This window comes from Tachysurus fulvidraco, chromosome 16, assembly GCF_022655615.1.
Source record: "Tachysurus fulvidraco isolate hzauxx_2018 chromosome 16, HZAU_PFXX_2.0, whole genome shotgun sequence".
Lineage (NCBI taxonomy): Eukaryota > Metazoa > Chordata > Actinopteri > Siluriformes > Bagridae > Tachysurus > Tachysurus fulvidraco.
In genome coordinates, this window is record NC_062533.1 from 17,055,502 (window position 1) to 17,074,545 (window position 19,044).

The 19,044-nt window shown below is 41.0% G+C and overlaps 1 protein-coding gene across 4 annotated transcripts in view; it reads left to right on the forward strand.

The window, feature by feature from the left end:
- syne1a (spectrin repeat containing, nuclear envelope 1a) overlaps positions 1 to 19,044 on the forward strand; it is a 177,455-nt gene that overhangs the window by 44,437 nt on the left and 113,974 nt on the right. For all 4 annotated transcript variants that reach the window (XM_047801922.1, XM_047801923.1, XM_047801920.1 and 1 more), the window contains 12 exons: positions 373 to 578; positions 2,136 to 2,297; positions 2,605 to 2,863; positions 4,127 to 4,299; positions 4,734 to 5,043; positions 5,121 to 5,285; positions 8,257 to 8,616; positions 10,836 to 10,972; positions 12,472 to 12,649; positions 15,305 to 15,487; positions 15,951 to 16,094; positions 18,363 to 18,518. In XM_047801922.1, coding sequence (XP_047657878.1) covers positions 373 to 578; positions 2,136 to 2,297; positions 2,605 to 2,863; positions 4,127 to 4,299; positions 4,734 to 5,043; positions 5,121 to 5,285; positions 8,257 to 8,616; positions 10,836 to 10,972; positions 12,472 to 12,649; positions 15,305 to 15,487; positions 15,951 to 16,094; positions 18,363 to 18,518 — 2,433 coding nt within the window. The remainder of the gene's footprint in view (positions 1 to 372; positions 579 to 2,135; positions 2,298 to 2,604; positions 2,864 to 4,126; positions 4,300 to 4,733; positions 5,044 to 5,120; positions 5,286 to 8,256; positions 8,617 to 10,835; positions 10,973 to 12,471; positions 12,650 to 15,304; positions 15,488 to 15,950; positions 16,095 to 18,362; positions 18,519 to 19,044) is intronic.

The following is a 19,044-nucleotide window of genomic DNA, read 5'->3' on the forward strand; positions in this document are numbered from 1 at the left end:
GCTGCTTATATCTGCTATAGTGTTGACATTTCACAAAATAAAATGGAATAAAAAGGGGATAAAATATCATTTTTTGATAAAAACAAAAAACAACAAAACAAAACATTGCACTCTGCAGTGACGTAAGAGTCAGTAAATATTTTGTACATGTGTATTTAAAGCGTTTCCTTTAGTCTCAGTTGCTTTCCGTACTATTTTAGGTAAGTGTAAAAACGCACTGAATCCTGCTCTCTCTGTGTTAAATACAGTGCTGTTTCATAAGTCAAAGCCTTTACACAAAGTATTCTCATTTGAATATTCAAATGAAGTTAGATTGTTCTACCTTGGCTGCAAAAAGCGCTGAATTTCAGTAACACGTCCCTCATGCTTCAGGTGTCACTGGAGCGAGTCGGAGAGGGTGAGGAACATCTGACTAGACTTCATGAAGAAGAAGAAAAGCTCCTCACACATCTGTCTGAATCTGCAGCTGGACGAGTTCAGGAGCATCTGGCCTCGTGTCGTCTGGCGCTGGATAGATTTACTGCAGCCTGCAGACAGAGAGTGCGGTGTTTAGAGGAGAGCGCCGCCCTGCAGGACAGGTGAAGCTGTAAATCTGATCACGATGCATTTAATGTAGCTGTTTCTTTCCTAGCGGTTTATCACATGCTGTAAACGTACGTCGTAGGTCGCATGTTACCTGTTTTTCATGTGTATTTCCACCTGATATTGCCCCCTGTATGTGAAGCAGATCTGATATATTTATTATATGTTCAAATACTTACAAATATCTTTTCTGGCCATATACATCAGGATATGATGTATATCACTGCTACAAAAATAAATGTACCTTAATGTATTTTATATTTTTTTAATATTTAATATTTTACAAAATACTTCAAATATTTTTTTATATAAATTTATACCTTAAAAAAATGAAAATAAATGAATAAATGAAATAAGGTAAAAAAAAAAGATAAAAGAAATATGTTAACAAAAAAAACATTTATTAAACATTTAATTATTTTGTTTAAAATATATTTCTTTTTTTTTAATATTAAAAAAAGCAGAATTAAAAATTTAATTAATTAGAATTAATTCCTAATTTGTTACTGGCCAATTCCCATCCCAACAATTCCCAACACTCTGAGACGTGTAAAAACAGTCACATGCATGCGTCACAGGGTAGAGTAACATACTGCCCTCTTCTACATACACAACTCTCACAGATGACCTATGATTGGCTAGTGTTGTTATGATTGACAGTGGAGAGAGATTATGCCCCGCCCACACATAGGGCATGGGCAACTTTTCAGGAGGCCAGGACATGTACGATTTGGCGAACTCTATTCTGTCGCTCAACACGGGAACTCGTCTGTGAAATGAGAAACACATGCAGGGACGTGGCAAGTTTCATGTTTTAAAACAGACAGAGAGGAAAAGAGAGAAGGAGATGTGAATTGAGAGACAATGACAAAACGAATGGAAAGAAAGACAGAGAAACGGAGACAGGTGGAGAGAAAGAGACAAAGATGGAGAGAGAGAGAGAGAGAGAGAGAGAGAGAGAGATGTGGTGGCAGAGATATAGAAAGAATTTGGAAAGATGGAAAAAAAGAAAGAGGGGGTAGTAAATGTATAGAAAGAGGGTGGTAGACAAATGAGGCAGGAAGAAAGAGTCAAAAATACATCCATAAACAACAGATTTTATAGATTTTTATATTCATTTATAAATTTATTGATAGTGCCCTGTGATGGGTTGTCACTCCGTCCAGGGTGTATCCTGCCTCGATGCCCGATGACGCCTGAGATAGGCACAGGCTCCCCGTGACCCGAGGTAGTTTGGATACAGTGGTAGAAAATGAGTGAGTGAGTGAGTGAGAATTTATTGATAAACAGCCTTTTGGCAAAACAGATTTGATAAATATATTCATGTTAAAAAAAGTCTTTAAGCCCAGCGTGAGAGTTAGCAAGCAAGTCTGGCTATGCAAAATGAACTAGCTGTGCCAGAGAATACTTTGGTAAGCATTACCATGGGAATATAATACCCTGAGTTCAATACTGTAGCAACATAACACTTTCAAAACTTATTTATGTTGATTTATGTACTCAAACTTCGGATTTGACTCCGCCCTTGTTTTTATGCATCGCCCCGTGTTTAGGTTGGAGGTGTGTGCTGACGATTTGAGAGACTGGCTGCGGCAGATGGAGAAAAACCTAAAGAAAGAGGCAGTTCTTTGTGGAGCGAGCCAGCCAGGAGTCCCTGACTGCTCCATACAGCTCAAAAGAGTGGAAGAAATACACAAAGAGCTGCTCGCGAGAAGGTTTGTTTGAATGTACATGATTTTATTTTCTTAGTTTTTAAAGATAACATGAGGTATAAACTGTATGGAGTTTACAGTATATTTTTAAAGATGTTTTTATTTATTTATTTATTTTTTCATTATTATTATTATTATTATTTAAACACAATTTAATAAACTAGCACTTATAATTAAAGTAAAACTTCATTATATAACATCAATCTAAACATGATTTTGACTTTATAAACATAAAACAAAATCAGTTAACACAGTCGCCACGCGCTGTTGTGTCAGTGGTCTGTTACCTGATTGTGTTCACCTCATACAGACCGTCACTGGAGCGTCTGTATCAGTCCTCTCTACCCCTGTCCGAGGAGAACAGCATCCCAGCCGAGCTTCTCTCCTCCCATCAGGCTCTGCTTCACGAGGCCTGGACTCGGCTGCTCCACCTGCAGGAGTACCAGGCGTTTGGGGAGGCGCTCAGGGCGGTGGGGAACTGGCTGGAGGAGGCGAAGGGCAGGCTGGAGAAACTGGAGAGCACTGAGGGGAATAAAGAGGAGGTGGAGGAGAGACTGGAAAGAGTGCAGGTACAGTAGGAGGAGACAGATAGAGCTCTCAGGCCTCATCGAGGCAGGACACACCCTGGACGGAGTGCCAACCCATCACAGGGCACACACACACACACACGCTCACACACTACGGACAATTTTCCAGAGATGCCAATCAACCTACCATGCATGTCTTTGGACCGGGGGAGGAAACCGGAGTACCCGGAGGACACCCCCGAGGCACGGGGAGAACATGCAAACTCCACACACACAAGGCGGAGGCGGGAATCGAACCCCCAACCCTGGAGGTGTGAGACGAATGTGCTAACCACTAAGACACCGTGCCCCCCCACCCCCCAATTAGAATATTATTTTTCTTATTCAAGTTAAAGACCATAGTTAGCAGGACTTATTCCCAAGACTAAGATGAGTGTAAGCACAAACGCTTGAGATATCAAATATATCGTTCAAGTCGATGCAGGTCTCGAGATCGGACTGCTTTCACAACGTCACCCAGTGGCAAGAATTTGTAAGAACGATTCAACTTTCTATCAACTGACAACTAAAGTTATTTTTCATTTTAATCCTATACTATGTGTGCCTCGTGTATGTAGATGTTTGTTTAACTTTTTTTTTTTTTTTAACCTGGCATGAAAAAGTGTGTTGGTTCTCTCGAGAGCGCTAGAGGGAGGCATCAGAGAGCTCGATGTTCAGAGAAAATAGCCTGGGAAAAAAAATCTGTGGTGAAAAAAAGACAAAATGACACAATTCAGTCACACACTTAATCAACATGAATGTAATCGCACGACCTTAAGCAGTGTGAAATAAGCAGAACTAGTAATCCGATGAATACAGTCTGCTCCATAATTATTGGCACCTGATTGGAAATGAATCGTGTATATTGGGAATGGATATTTGTGCAGTTGTTAATTAAAAACAATTCAACAGAAATAGCGTTGAAGTAATTCCGCATGTTTAAACTTAAAATATGATTATTTTATTATCCAGCTATTTCACCTGATTATTACAAGGGGTGCCAATAATTAGTAGTGACTATATATACTTGTGTATATATCATTTTCTCGATATCTCATTATTTATAATAAACGTTTTACAATCTATCTCGGTCGGCATTTGTTGACCACATTGTCTGTCCTCGGCTGAAAAGGAAGCTGGTATATTTAGAATATTTCTACAGTAGCTCTGTGTGTGTGTGTGTGTGTGTGTGTGTGTGTGTGTGTGTGTGTGTGTGTGTGTGTGTGTGTGTGTGTGTGTGTGTGTGTTTTGTGTTGTCCTGTACAGGATATCCTTTTAATGAAGGGTGAGGGAGAGGTAAAGCTGAACATGGCTGCCGGTAAAGGCGAGCTTGTCATAAAAAGCAGTGGAGACGCTGGACAGGAAGTGATCCGTTCTAAGCTACAGGAAGTGGAGGATGCCTGGGCAGCACTACTTTTAAGAGCTATGAGCTGCCACAGGTAATGTACTTCTCTTCTCTTTTAATTCCATAAAAATCCTTCTCTTACTGATGAGACGATTCAGATGTTTTTCACTGAAGCAGGATAATGAAGGTTGTGCTTTTCAGTGTGGCATGTTTTCCTCATGTCACAGTGAAAACAGTACGCCTGTATGTACCATTTCACAGTTTTACCCTTGGCGTGGAATCTTCAAGTGAAATCAAGTGAAAACCTCATTTAAATATTTAAATAGAATTTATGCAAATCTTGTTTTGTTTATCAAGATGCATGTTAGTGTGTTTATTTGTAATATGAGAAAATTAGGACCTCTTGGATACATAAAAAAAAGTGAAAATGTATTTTGTGTGTGTGTGTGTGTGTGTGTGTGTGTGTGTGTGTGTGTGTGTGTGTGTGTGTGTGTGTGTGTGTGTGTGTGTGTGTGTGTGTGTGTGTAGCCGTCTGGACTGGACGGTGAGTCAATGGGGACTGTTTGTGGAGTCTCAAGCTCAGCTCAGGACCTGGTTAGAGGAGGTGGAGTCTGAGGTTAAAGGTCCTCTGGAGCCTCAATTGGGTCTCAGAGAAAAAAGGCAGCAGCTGGACAGACTGTGTTTGCTCTTATCTGATGTCGAGGACCACCAGGGGGCGCTATGTTATTTAGAGGAGAGCGCTGCTGAGCTGTACAAGCGCACCAGAGACCCGGCCTTCAAGGAGGAGGAGACCGCTCAACTTAGGGCTCAGTTCGATGATGTCCGAGCTGCCGCAGAGGTGATGACTTAAAGATGGATTGCAATAAAAATGATTGGACTAATAATATCCAGTGTTTAACCAATCGCACTTTGCAGGAGAGAGTCCGTCTTTCAGAAGGTGTCGTTTTCGAGCACGAGAAGTACATGGCAACTGTAAGAGAGCTCACTGATTGGCTAATGTCCAAAGGAGAGGAGCTTCAGAGATGTTCCGATCCATCTGGAGACTCTGCATCGGTCGAGAGAAAGCTGATGGGAGTTCGGGTGAGAAAATAAAGCAAATACGTGAAACAAAGTTCTCCATCACCACAACGCAACCTTCTGAGATCATTTTCTTTTTTAGAATACCTACACCTAGATTCAACTAAAATGCAAATGTCATCAAGAACCAATAGGAGAGCAGTAGGCGGGGTTTCAAGGACTCGGAAAGGGCACTGAAATGAAAATAATATTCATTATCTTTTTATATCCGTTATTATTTGTTTGACACAAGCAAGATTTTACCCAAGAATCGATTTTCATCCGTGTCCTCATCGTCCTCTAATCTCGTCCTCTAAGATGTGATCGGTTCAAAGCGAGTGTGATTTATTTAGTGACGTCACTACCTCAGACCTTTTGTACAGTAGCCCCGTGCCTGAATTAACACTGATTAATAAGTAGAAAGTCTGTCTTTAAAAATGGAAAAAAATGTATTACCAAAAACCAGTACCAGTAAAAAGAAACAAATATATATGACAATAAATATATAAAATAAAATAGAGATGCTAAAGCTAATAAAATGTAAAATAATATACAGTACATTCTTTATTCTCAGTATTTAGTTCTCACTTCTGCTCCCCGGAATACGGCATGGTCTGACTGTCACAATGAAAATGTGTGATGAAAATAATGATGTGAGAAAATATCGATTCGATTTATTGATCAGCTTGATGGAGTTTTATTCGCCCGTGGCTTGGCGCGTGTGTCAGATTGAGTCTTAGTGCATCTAAGACCTTTTGTTTATTCATTCTATACAGATCTCCGAAATGATTCCCATTTTTTGTTTAAATGAACAAAAGTTAAAATGTAATAAGAGATTTTTTTTTGCAGTCTTACAGGGATGTTGTACAGTTTCTCTCGTTGTTTGAGGAAGAAATGTTAATGACTGTGTGTGGTATTTATTTGGGTACTGATTTTTGTGAAGGGTGCCAGTAATTATAAGGGGAACCTGTATATGTAGTATTATAATAAGAGGAAGAATAGAGTACTGTGATCGATCTATGTGTTGAATGCAATCTGTATGTTCAATATATTGCATAGAGTCTGTACAGTAAAATACAGTCTATACAGTAAAATATATTGCTTAGGGTCTGTACAGTAAAATAGTCTATACAGTAAAATATATTGCTTAGGGTCTGTACAGTAAAATAGTCTATACAGTAAAATATATTGCTTAGGGTCTGTACAGTAAAATAGTCTATACAGTAAATATATAGCATACAGTCTGTACAGTAAAATAGTCTATACAGTAAAATATATTGCATAGAGTCTGTACAGTAAAATACAGTCTATACAGTAAAATATATTGCTTAGGGTCTGTACAGTAAAATAGTCTATACAGTAAAATATATTGCTTAGGGTCTGTACAGTAAAATAGTCTATACAGTAAATATATAGCATACAGTCTGTACAGTAAAATACAGTCTATATATTACATACAGTATATACAGTAAAATATATTGCATATATATTGAGTCTGTACATTACATACAGTCTATACAGTAAAGACTAAACATACAGTTCTTACATACAGTGTGTATAGTAAAATACAGTCTATACATAACATACTGTACAGTCTGTGCAGTAAAATAAATTACATACAGTCTATATAGTAAAATACAGTCTATATATTACATACAGTCTATATAGTAAAATACAGTCTATACATTACATACAGTCTGTACAGTAAAATACAGTCTATACATTACATACTGTACAGTCTGTGCAGTAAAATAAATTACATTCAGTCTATACAGTAAAATACAGTCTATATATTACATACTTTACAGTCTATACATTACATACAGTCTATATAGTAAAATACAGTCTATATATTACATACTTTACAGTCTATACATTACATACAGTCTATACAGTAAAATACAGTCTATACATTACATACAGTCTATACAGTAAAATACAGTCTATACATTACATACAGTCTGTACAGTAAAATACAGTCTATACATTACATACAGTCTATACAGTAAAATACAGTCTATACATTACATACTGTACAGTCTGTGCAGTAAAATAAATTACATTCAGTCTATACAGTAAAATACAGTCTATATATTACATACTTTACAGTCTATACATTACATACAGTCTATACAGTAAAATACAGTCTATACATTACATACTGTACAGTCTGTGCAGTAAAATAAATTACATACAGTCTATACAGTAAAATACAGTCTATACATTACATACAGTCTATACAGTAAAATACATTACATGCAGTAAAATACAGTGCATACAGTCTATACATTATGTACAGTCTATAAATTATGTACAGTGTAGAGTTTATACATTATATAGTCTTACAATATATAAAGTATATAGTCTGCACTGTCTATACATTTCCTACCGTCTACAGAGTAAATGCGTTACACACAGTTTCTACATGACAATACATAGAGCTTATGGACAGTAAAAGCTTTCCTACATTACATACAGACTGAGATAGATAGAGTAAATAGATTAATGATGGAATTTAAAAGGAGGTGTGTTAACTCGAGCGAGCACTTGAGTTATATTTGATGTAGTGAAGAGTCTCTGTGTGAGCGCCTCAGGGGAAAAGAGAGAAATGTCATTGGGTATAATCTTCAATTATGTATTAATCAGCCTGTATTAGCCTTTTAGCTCTGCTTATAATAATGAAAAGGTAGAACGTGTGTGTACATGTGTGAGTCTCCTCTATAACGGGGGGGGGGGCAGAGAGAGGGGAGAGAGAGAGAGAGAGAGAGAGAGAGAGAGAGAGAGAGAGAGAGAGAGAGAGAGAGAGAGAGAGGTAACGAGAAGCGCGAGATAAATAGCCCCGGATTCCGCCGGAAACGTCACGAGCCGCTCATGCGGCAGTTACCGTAGCAACTTTACCTTCAATCTCCGCCCCCCCTCCCCTCCCCTCCCCCCGCCTCTCTCTCTCTCTCTCTCTCTCTCTCTCTCTCTCTCTCTCTCTCTCTCTCTCTGACAGGAGCTGGTGGCGCGGGGAGCGCGCGAAGGGCGCGAGCGTCTGCGGCGCGTGCGGCTGAGCGCGGAGAGCGCGTGCAGGCTGACGGCGGCGACGGGCTGCGAGCTGATGGACAGCGAGGTCCTGGCGCTGGCGCGAGCCCTGCAGCAGTGGGAGGGACAGGCGCTGAGGGCGCGCGACACCCTGGAGACCGCCGTCACCGTGGCGACCGGAGCCGAGCGCGAGCAGCGTCGCCTCGCCGAGCAGCTCGAGGAAGACACCGGGCGGCTCGAGCGGCAGCTGAGAGAGTGGAGCGACGGGCTGAAGCACTCCGAGAGGCGGAACAGCGGAGCTGACGCGGTGCAGGGATGGACTGTGGCTCAGGTAACCGGCCCGTTATTAACAGTAATGCACAGTGATTATAAAGCACACAGTCTGTCATCACTGGGCACTAAACCGGACATGACTTTAGTGTCCTAGTACACATTCTGCATGTCTCAACTTCACTATATATACAGTATATAAACGTAAACCACGCCCCCTTTCATACCTGCACTGCCCTTATAGACCTGAAGGTACCATGCAGGTGTCCATCACGTGTCCAGAACTGTGTCCAGCACTGTGTCCATCACGTGTCCATCACTGTGTCCATCACGTGTCCATCACTGTGTCCATCACTGTGTCCATCACGTGTCCATCACTGTGTCCATCACGTGTCCATCAATGTGTATCTGTGCAGATCAGCATGAAGGTCATGATGTCAATGATCATAAACACACACTTAACCAGTATAATATATACTGCATAAAGTGTGTAAAATGGAGCTTAAACTTTCTTTCTTTCTTTCTTTCTTTCTTTCTTTCTTTCTTTCTTTCTTTCTATTGCAGTAATTCTGTAAAATTCTAATCAATTAATATTGAATTGTTGCTTGTTATTGAATTGAAACATTTGAATGATTCTCAGTTTGTCCACCAGGCGGCAGAGTGGAGCAATAATCTCTGCAATAAACACAGTGATAAAATTGAAAATTTGTGATAAAATGTGAATTATCAGAAAACAAACAAAAAAGATGCGGTAAATATTTTATCTTTTCAGGACATCTTATCTTTATACATTTTTAAAAAATATTCAAAAATATGTTTTTCCCTTATATTCAGGATTATGGGCTGTTGTGTTTCAAAATTCATTGAATTTCAGTGGAAATGTTAGACAAATAGATATATATTTAAAGATTGTAATAAAAATATTAGAACAAATAAAATAGAAAAACGTTTTCTCTTATTGTCAAATAGTTTTAATGCAAATAATAATAATAATAATAATAATAATAACAAACATTTCCCCTTTTTTATTAATTTATTTTTACTGAGTGAATAAAATACAAAATATAAATAGACTTAATATCCATTTAAATAATGACACTCATAATAAACAAATGAATTAATCAATTAATCGATTAATTAATTAAGACATTATATTTTTTTATATTTCATTATATTTTTTTTTTTAAAAAAAGAGAGATTTATTACACTTGTTTATTATTATATGTTTATTAGTATCGTTATTATTAGTAGTGATTTTTTAATTAATTGATTAATTAGTTATTAAAACCACATGCCAATATTTTGCGAGCAAATGAGAAGAACCTGGTCGTAGAAATGTGTTCATGAATTATTTATTTTTTATGATTATATTTTTTTATTTGTAATTCTTTAAGACTTTTAAGACTTTTTTATTGTATAGAAATTTCTCTTTGCACTTCATACCAGATAATGGAGATGGTGTGTGTACGGACAGCAGATGGCATTCCAAGCCTCTGCTGCTTTTTTTTGTTTGTTTAAATAGGGATCATTTTCTCAAGCCCCTCACCCCCCCCCCCTCTCTCTGCGTTTTCCGGTGTCCGGACTTGTTTATGTTACATGCTCGTTTGTGAGACTCAACCTCTCCAACATCTGACAGCTGAATCCCAGTGAGAGGAGAAGTGAAAGGAGGGTGGGGGGGGGGGAGGAAGGAGGGAGGGATGAAAGGGGGGATCTGCACATGTGTAAAATAAGAGCTGATGCTACGAAGTACAAGAAAAAGGAGGAGTAAGAAAAAAGGAAGAGGAGGAGAGAACCAAAAGGAGGAGGGAAGTGTTTTCCCTCGCTTTTTTTCCTGGAGAGCGTCTGCATGACAGAGAGAGAGAGAGAGAGAGAGAGAGAGAGAGAGAGAGAGAGAAAGAGGAGGAGGAGGAGGAGGAGAGGCATGAGACTGGCACTGCAGAATCTCAGGCATGCTCATGGAAGAGAGAAAACGCTCAGCACTCTTTCCTGCCTTTTGCTGACTTTCCATGAAGAACAGAACAGCTTTTGTGGAGGCCTGCAGGCTGAATGGGACTGTGTGTGAGTGTGTGTGTGTGTGTGTGAGTGTGTGTGTGTGTGTTTGTGTGTGTGTGTGTGTGTGAGTGTGTGTTTCATAATGGCATCATGGTGCAGATAACGGATATTGCATTTCTAAATGTGACACGCGTGTGCTTATTATTTACACTGTTCTCTCCCTATGTGTGTGTGTGTGTGTGTGTGTGTGTGTGTGTGTGTGTGTGTGTGTGTGTGTGTGTGTGTCAGGGTGTACTGGAAGGCCTGCAAGCAGCTGAAGTCATGGAGGAGAAGCTAAAAGCTCAACTTAATGAGCTGTGTGGGTTTTCCAGTGATCTTGGAGCTCAGTCAGAGCGGGTCAGTGCGCTCATCAAACTGCACAACAGGTGAACACACACACACACACACACACACACACACACACACACACACACACACACACACACACACACACACACACACACCATGTTAACCTACTCCACTTGTAATGTTTTCACTTCGTTCTCATACATTGTGCATGTGTGTGTTTGTGTTTGTGTGTGTGTGTATGTGTGTGTGTGTGTGTGTGTGTGTGTGTGTGGTGCGAGTGTGTGTGAGTGTGTTTGTGTGTGAGTGTGTGTTTGACTGACATCAGGTGATTTATTTTTATTTAATTATTAGAACATAGCAACACTGGACACTGTAGACTCCTTCCCCGAGTCCACATGAAGCAGCTGTTGCTATAGAAACAAAAACCGTCCATAAAGCTGATATGTATTTAAGAAGCGGTTTTGAATGATAGCCCCGCCCCCTCGTGCTAATCTTGTATGTGATTGGTTTATGTAGCAGCGTGAGAGCAGTTTGTTTGTTTGTTTGTTTGTTTGTTTGTTTACAGAGTTATTAATTGCAGAATAAAAAATCATAAACATGAAAACATTTGCGAGCGAAGGGCAGGTCTGCTTCTGTGTGTGTGTGTGTGTGTGTGTGTGTGTGTGTGTGTGTGTGTGTGTGTGTGTGTGTGTGTGTGTGTGTGTGTGTGTGTGGAGAGAAACTGTCAGTGTGTTTGTGTGCATTTATTAGCAGGGAAACGTGATTTATTTATTTAATAAGAAAAGCATCACACCTTTAGACAGCATCTGTGTTAGACCTCACGCCTCCTCCTGTGTGTGTGTGTGTGTGTGTGTGTGTGTGTGTGGTGTGTGTGTGTGTGTGTGTGTGTGTGTGTGTGTGTGTGTGTGTTAAAGCTTTTTCACTTTTGGATGCTGCTTTTATTTAGTCTTTTATTATCTCAGATGTCCACTCACCTCTCTCTCTCTCTCTGTCTCTCTCTCTCTCTCTCTCTCTCTCTCTCTCTCTCTCTCTCTCTCTCTCCTCTTCATCTCACTCCATCATCTGTCTCTTGCTTTCTGTCTGTCTCTCAATCTCTCTCTTTCCATCTGTGTCTTCACCTCTCTCTCTCTCTCTCTCTCTCTCTCTCTCTCTCTCTCTCTCTCTCTTTCTCTCTCTTTCATTTCTTTGTTTTCTTTCTCAATTTCTGTCATTTCCGTCTCTCTCCGTATCCACCTTCCTCCATCTATCTGTCCATAATTCATCCTGTCACCTCCCTGACTCTTTGTTCATCTATCTCTATCTTTCCATTTTTTTTTCTCATTTATTCTCTCTCTCTCTCTCTCTCTCTCTCTCTCTCTCTCTCTCTCTCTCTCTCTCTCTCTCTCTCTCTCTCATTCTCTTGTTCTCTCACCGTCTCCCTTTTCTCACCATTCTCTGTCTTCATTCCTGTCTCTCCCCATATCCCTTACACTCCATCTGTTTCTCTATATCTCCCTCTTCATCTCTCTCTCTCTCTGTCTCTCTCTCTCTCTCTCTCTCTCTCTCTCTCTCTCTCTCTCTCTCTCTCTCGCTGTAGTCTGAGTCTGCGAGCAGCCCGTGAGTGTCAGAATAAGGAGAAGCTGCTTGAGCAGCGTTTCCGCTCGTCTCTGCGTGACTTCCGTCAGTGGCTGGTCAACGCCAACATCTCCACGGCTAAATGCTTCGACTCTCCTCACAGCATTCAGGAAGCTTCCACCAGCCTCCAGAAGATTCAGGTACAGAGCCAGAACATTCCCGCTTTCTCAGCTCGGAGAAGCTTTAGAGAGTTCAGGTAAAGGCTGATAATGACAAGAGCCGGCCATTCGTCACCATGACAACAACTCAAGATATATTTAACCCTTTTAGGGGGAAAAAAATGAGTGGGATTAAATTTAGCAGTCGTGAATTAGAGGTCACTTTCCCTCTGAATACAATCAGAACACAGCGCCCGTGCTAATAAAACGTCTCGACACGTACCGATAAAACATCACGTTTATTACGCTTTCTATTTCTTGACAATTTTGCTCCTGTTTGTCTCGTGTCCACGTCGACGACCGAACGTCTCCCGAACGTCTCGCTCCACGGCGGTGTTGTTATGAAGCTCGTATGAAAGTAGACACTCAGGACTTTACGCATGTGTAGAGCTTCATCACTGTTTCTATACTAGAGGTGATTCATAGAAAAGCTCCATAAAAGCAAGAATGGTGCATTTTTTGCTCGGATTTCTCTTCGACACGAAAATCCAGTGTTAGTTTATCAAACTGAGCGAAAAACACACGTCTAAAACACACCGAGAGAACAACAGAGTCCTGACTCACTTTACATCACACACACACACACACACACACACACACACACACACACACACACACACACACACACACACACACACACACACACACACACACACACACACTCAACACACACACACAAAAACTCAACACACACACACAAAACACACACACACACTCAACACAAAACAACACACACACACAAACCACAACCAACACAACACAAACTCCACACTCTCCACAAAACACACACAACACACACACACAAAAACAACACACACCACACAAAACTCACCCACAAACACACAAACACTCACACACACACACAAACACAACACACACACACACACACACACACACACACCACCCCACACTATCACCAACACCACACACACACACACCAAACCACACCACACACTCACACGCACAACACACCCTCTCACCCACACACACACACTCCACCAACACACACACACACACACACACACACACACACACACACACACACACACTCACACACACACTCACACACACACACACACACACACACACACGCACACACACACACACACACACATACACATTATCCATAAGTCCATTTCCATTTCCAGTCCCAGTGCACTGGTTTTATAAGAGACTTTATTTAGCTGAACAGCTTAGAAACCGAATCGTTTTCTGACCAATCAGAGTCCAGAATTCAGTAGCAATGCTGCTTTGCTTGCAGACTAAATATCATGTTGTGCATCCATTATAGTGAAATGTTTTCAGGTACAGTATCATGGTACAGGATAACTACGGTTTCCTCCCCCGGTCCAAAGACATGCTTCTCTGGAAAATTGTCCGTAGTGTGTGAGTGTGTGAGTGAATGAGAGTGTGTGTGTGTGCCCTGCGATGGGTTGGCACTCCGTCCAGGGTGTATCCTGCCTCAATGCCCGATGACGCCTGAGATAGGCACAGGCTCCCCGTGACCCGAGAAGTTCGGATAAGCGGTAGAAGATGAGTGAGAGAGTGAATGGATGCTAGAGGATAGAATAGAAGAAGAATAAAATATAAGCCTTTATTTTGGTCACATCGACATTACAGCACAGTGAAATTCTTTTTTCACATATACCAAAATTGACGGTTGGGGTCAGAGCACAGGGACAGACAGGATACAGCACCACTGGAGCAGAAAGGGTTTCCACGCTCAGTGCTGGGGCTTGAACCCTGATCATCCAATGAACAACCCAGAGCCTTAAGCTTTTCAGCCACAACTGTCACGTTTCTTTTTTTTTGTTGTTGTTGTTGTTGTTGTTTATAAAAGAATAGGATATTTTTCTACATTATCAGCAGTTCATAAGAAACCTCCAAACGGAAGGAATTATTCTGAATTTGTGGCACTGGTGCTGTGCGGGAAGATAAAGGGTTCTGGTTGGAGCATGGAGCATGGAGCATGGCGTATGCCTGGGAAGTCAGCGTCTAGCAGCACAAGTCTTGGACAGACTCCAGATTGGCCTCGGCAGGTCGTCTCTGTTATTCTGCCAGGCAGATACGAGCCAGGCTTTGACAAAGTGACAGGCCTTTCACAGGTCCCATGGGCCACTTTATGAACTCGCCAAAATAGCCAAGGACATGCCAGAGTGGTCTGTTTTATGGCCTCAATTAGGATCAGAAAAGCCGCGAGGACGCCATTCGGCGCGGGTGCACGGGAATGATGTACGACTGCAGAGCGAAACGTACGTTAGTTTCGACCAGGATAACGAGGGGGGGCATAAAGAAATCGATACGCAGAGAAACGCCGGCCACTCGTATCATTTATTTATTTATTTCTATATATATATATATGTATTATCGACCAAATTTATTTTAACACGGAGCAATGTTTCTGCATCGCCGAACTTATTCAGCTTTCAATATGGCAGGCGTTATTTCACGCCCAGCCACGTTTATATGATTTGAGCCGATAGAACGTGGTGAGGCTGCACACATGAACTTCACAGATGGTGCTGAGACGAGGGCAGGAGGAGGGGTTGTGTGTGCTGTCAATGTGTGGACGTTAACGCTCGGACTTAGCGCCCTCTCTGCCTGTCTGAGTGACGGCTCTCTGGTCGTACTCTGCAGGAGTTCCTGAGTGACAGCGAGCAAGGCCAGGACAGATTAAACGCTGTGATCTCCCACGGGGACCGACTCGCCGCCGTGGTGTCTGCTGACAGGGTGGAGGTGGTCAGGTCCAAAGCCAACGCTGCCAAGGATGACTGGAACAACCTGATGGACAACCTGAAGCAAAGAGAGACCGTATTACAGGTACAACTCGAACAAGGCCCATACATAGAATTAGCAAGAATCGATGTAAAACATGCTAGGATGGAGATCCTGTGAGTAAACTGGCCTTAAAGAACAGGAAACATGTAGACAACTGAATTTACACAGAACAGGTGAACACAGTCGGATAACGGCAACGACAGGACACACGCGGAAGCATGTGACGTGAAGCAATCTGACGATTTGTCACAAATTTATCAAATTAATGTTGATTTAATAACATGGGAATGCTAATTTTTGGCAATCATGATACATTTGCAGCTCGAACCTGACGGTTGTGTTGCTTTTCTTTTTTAATTGAAAGCAGCATCAGTATTTTTCCTCTGGCCTTGCTGCAGGGTAGAAATATTTTAGTGTGTAAGCACAATTTTAATGAAAGAACATTACCCAAAGGTATAGGAACAGAGAGGTGTGTGTGTGTGTGTGTGTGTGTGTGTGTGTGCAGGGTCTGCAGTGTCAGATGCAGGAGTTCGAGGCGAGTGTGGAGCCTCTTCAGGACTGGATCAACAGAACAGAGATGAGCGTACAGGAGAGCAGCGCTCGTCTACACGATCTCCCCGCTAAGAGACTGGAGCTGAGCAAACTGCAGGTACAAAGTGCTTATTTTAACACCAGTGTGTTTTTAACCACAATAACACACCAGTCTGCTCTGCTCTCGTTAAACTCACTCATTCAGACATCAGTAAGCAAACCGACTCCCTTGATTAGCTGTAATGAAGAATAATTGGGCTAAAGGGATTATAACACCAACACGTTTCTGTGATTTGGAATAATGATCGTAATTTTACAAGTTATTTATATCTGTCTGTCTGTCTGTCTGTCTGTCTCGGGTAATGGTTAGAGAGTTTGACTCCTAACCCTAAGGTTGTGGGTTCGAGTCTCGGGCCGGCAATACCACGACTGAGGTGCCCTTGAGCAAGGCACCGGATCCCCCCCCAACCGCTCCCTGGGCGCTGCAGCATAAATGGCTGCCCACTGCTCTGGGTGTGTGTTCACTGTGTGTGTGTGTGTGTGTGTGTGTGTGTGTGTGTGTGTGTGTTCACTGTGTGTGTGCACTTTGGATGGCTTAAATGCAGAGAACAAATTCTGAGTATCGGTCACCGTACTTAGCTGTATGTCGCTGTATTTCACTTAATCCAAATATTTCTTAAAATGATCTATTTGTCTTTCTGTCTCTACCTCATGACCTACAGTACCTACTTTCCTTTGTCTATCTTCCTGTCTCTACTTACCTACTTACCTACCCTTATCTGCCTTTAGCTACTGACCTTTTCATCTCTACCTACCTCAATTTACCTAACTACCTACCTACCTACCTACCTACCTACTTACCTATGTACACCTACATACCTCTAACACTACTTACCTGCACTAACTTACCTACCTAACTACCTACTGTACCTACCTATCTCTACCTAATGACCTGACAACACGCAGATACCGACCTAGCACCTATACTATACTTTATAATATACCCACCTTACCTGCTTTACCTACTGACCCACCTCCACATAACTACCCCCTTGCATCTGTTTACATACATTACCTACATTTACTCACACCTACTTATCTACCTCCCTTACCTACAACTACTTACCTATTTACCTCTACATTGCCTACCTACCTGCCTACAAAATGCTCCCATTAAAAATAATATAAAATATAAAACTACTGACCTGTATCCAAAGATTTCCTGGAAAAAAAATCATTCTATGAATACCCGTAGAAGAACATTAGTAATAAAATCTCTGTGGTCTGTGGTCTGAATACTGCTTGTTTTCAAAACGTCTCCTTCGATTTGGATTTACGTAAAAAGTCGATATCATCTTATTATAAAATGTACGAGAGCTGTTTTCCTGATTACCACTGACTCTCACAGCAAAAATAAAATGCTTGAGAATTTAATATCATCATTAGCTTCCTTCATGAGGCACATTGAAATGAATTAACTAGTCAACAGGGGGGGCACTAACTTTTGAGCTTGCTAATAAAGGGAACTTCTGGCTGAGAATGCTGTAATATTCACGCTGTGTTTTGTAATGGGATTTAAATCCGACACCACTTTTTTTTTTTAGTTTAATTTTAAACTCACAACACAGTTGGGGGATGCTAACTTTTACACCATGCGTTGCTATAGAAACAGGAGTATGAACGGCTCTGCTTTTTTATTTAGTAATTACAGTAATTCTGAAAGGAAACTGTTAGTTTAAAAAAAAAGCACAATGTACACATAATTAAACGATCACGAACCGGGATAGACTTGTGGTTTAATGGGATTTAGGTTCCGTTTGAACGGTTTTGAAGTTCCCTCTCTTTACGAGATGAAATCTCAGCGTCGGTTCTGCCGAGTCAGACATTTTACACGGTAAAGGATTAGACTCTGATCAAATTAATTGCAGTATATAAAGAGCTTTGTCTCCATCAGACCTCTAAAGATAAAGAGATTCATGAATACATGATGGAGAACATCTTTAAAAAATCATTTTTTTCTCAATTTGTTTTGTTTTGTTTTGTTTTGTTTTGTACTCCCACATCACTTCGGCTTCTGTCTTTGCTTTGTGTCTCTTTATTTCTATTAATCTCTTTAGGAATCTAAAAAAGGATTGTCCTGTGTGATTGTGTGTACTGTCACTTCAGTTTTCTTTCATTGCTCAGGTTTCATTTTTACAGGGAAAATAAACGTGAAATCCAGCGACATGTTGGAAACGTGCCACACTGAAAAACAACTTGCAACTTGATACATCATTTGTCAGCTGGTTTAACATTTAACATTTAAATGTTAGAATGTTAATATTTTTAACAATCTATTTTTCCATCCGTCTTTTCTTGGGGTTTCTTTTCATATCCTGCAATCCAGTCAGTGTTGGAGGAGATGGGCTCCATGGAATCGGAGCTAGGAAGGCTGAGAGAGAGAGCTCACAGCCTGTGGGAAGGTCAGGCGGCTGGGAAAGGCTTTGTGCACAGGGTCTGTCAGCTCGCCGCACGCTACCTGGCCCTGAGCAACCGCACTAAGGTAATGAGATTAAATCCTGTGCACAAACACACGTGTTCAGGCTAGCACGTCTGTGTAGGCTTTCTCACTGTGCTGATGTTTATAAAGACAGAATTGCCAATCAACTGCCAATAGTCAGACGTTAACACCATAATTTAGACCTCAGTCGATTTGTGTACACAGTTTGCCTAAAACATTTCTATCCCTCGAGTAAAGCTTATTTTTTGTCCATCGGACGTTTAACAAGTTTGAATAAAATTTGAATAAAGTTTGAATAAAATCCTATCTGCTTCTTCAGTATACATTTACCATCCCCTGATTTTTTTTCATCCCCTTACACTATAAGGTGTCCCGAAGTGTAGGGTTTATCAAGGTGTTGGAAGTTTTTCAAGGGTACACCGAGACATACGAAGTGTCAGAAATACAGAATGGCAGGATATACATAAGTTAAGGGAGTACCAAGGTGTTGATTATACCGGAGTGTAGGAACCATAGAATTGTAAAGCTTCCTGAACTGTAAGGGTATACTGAGGTTTAAGGGGTTCCC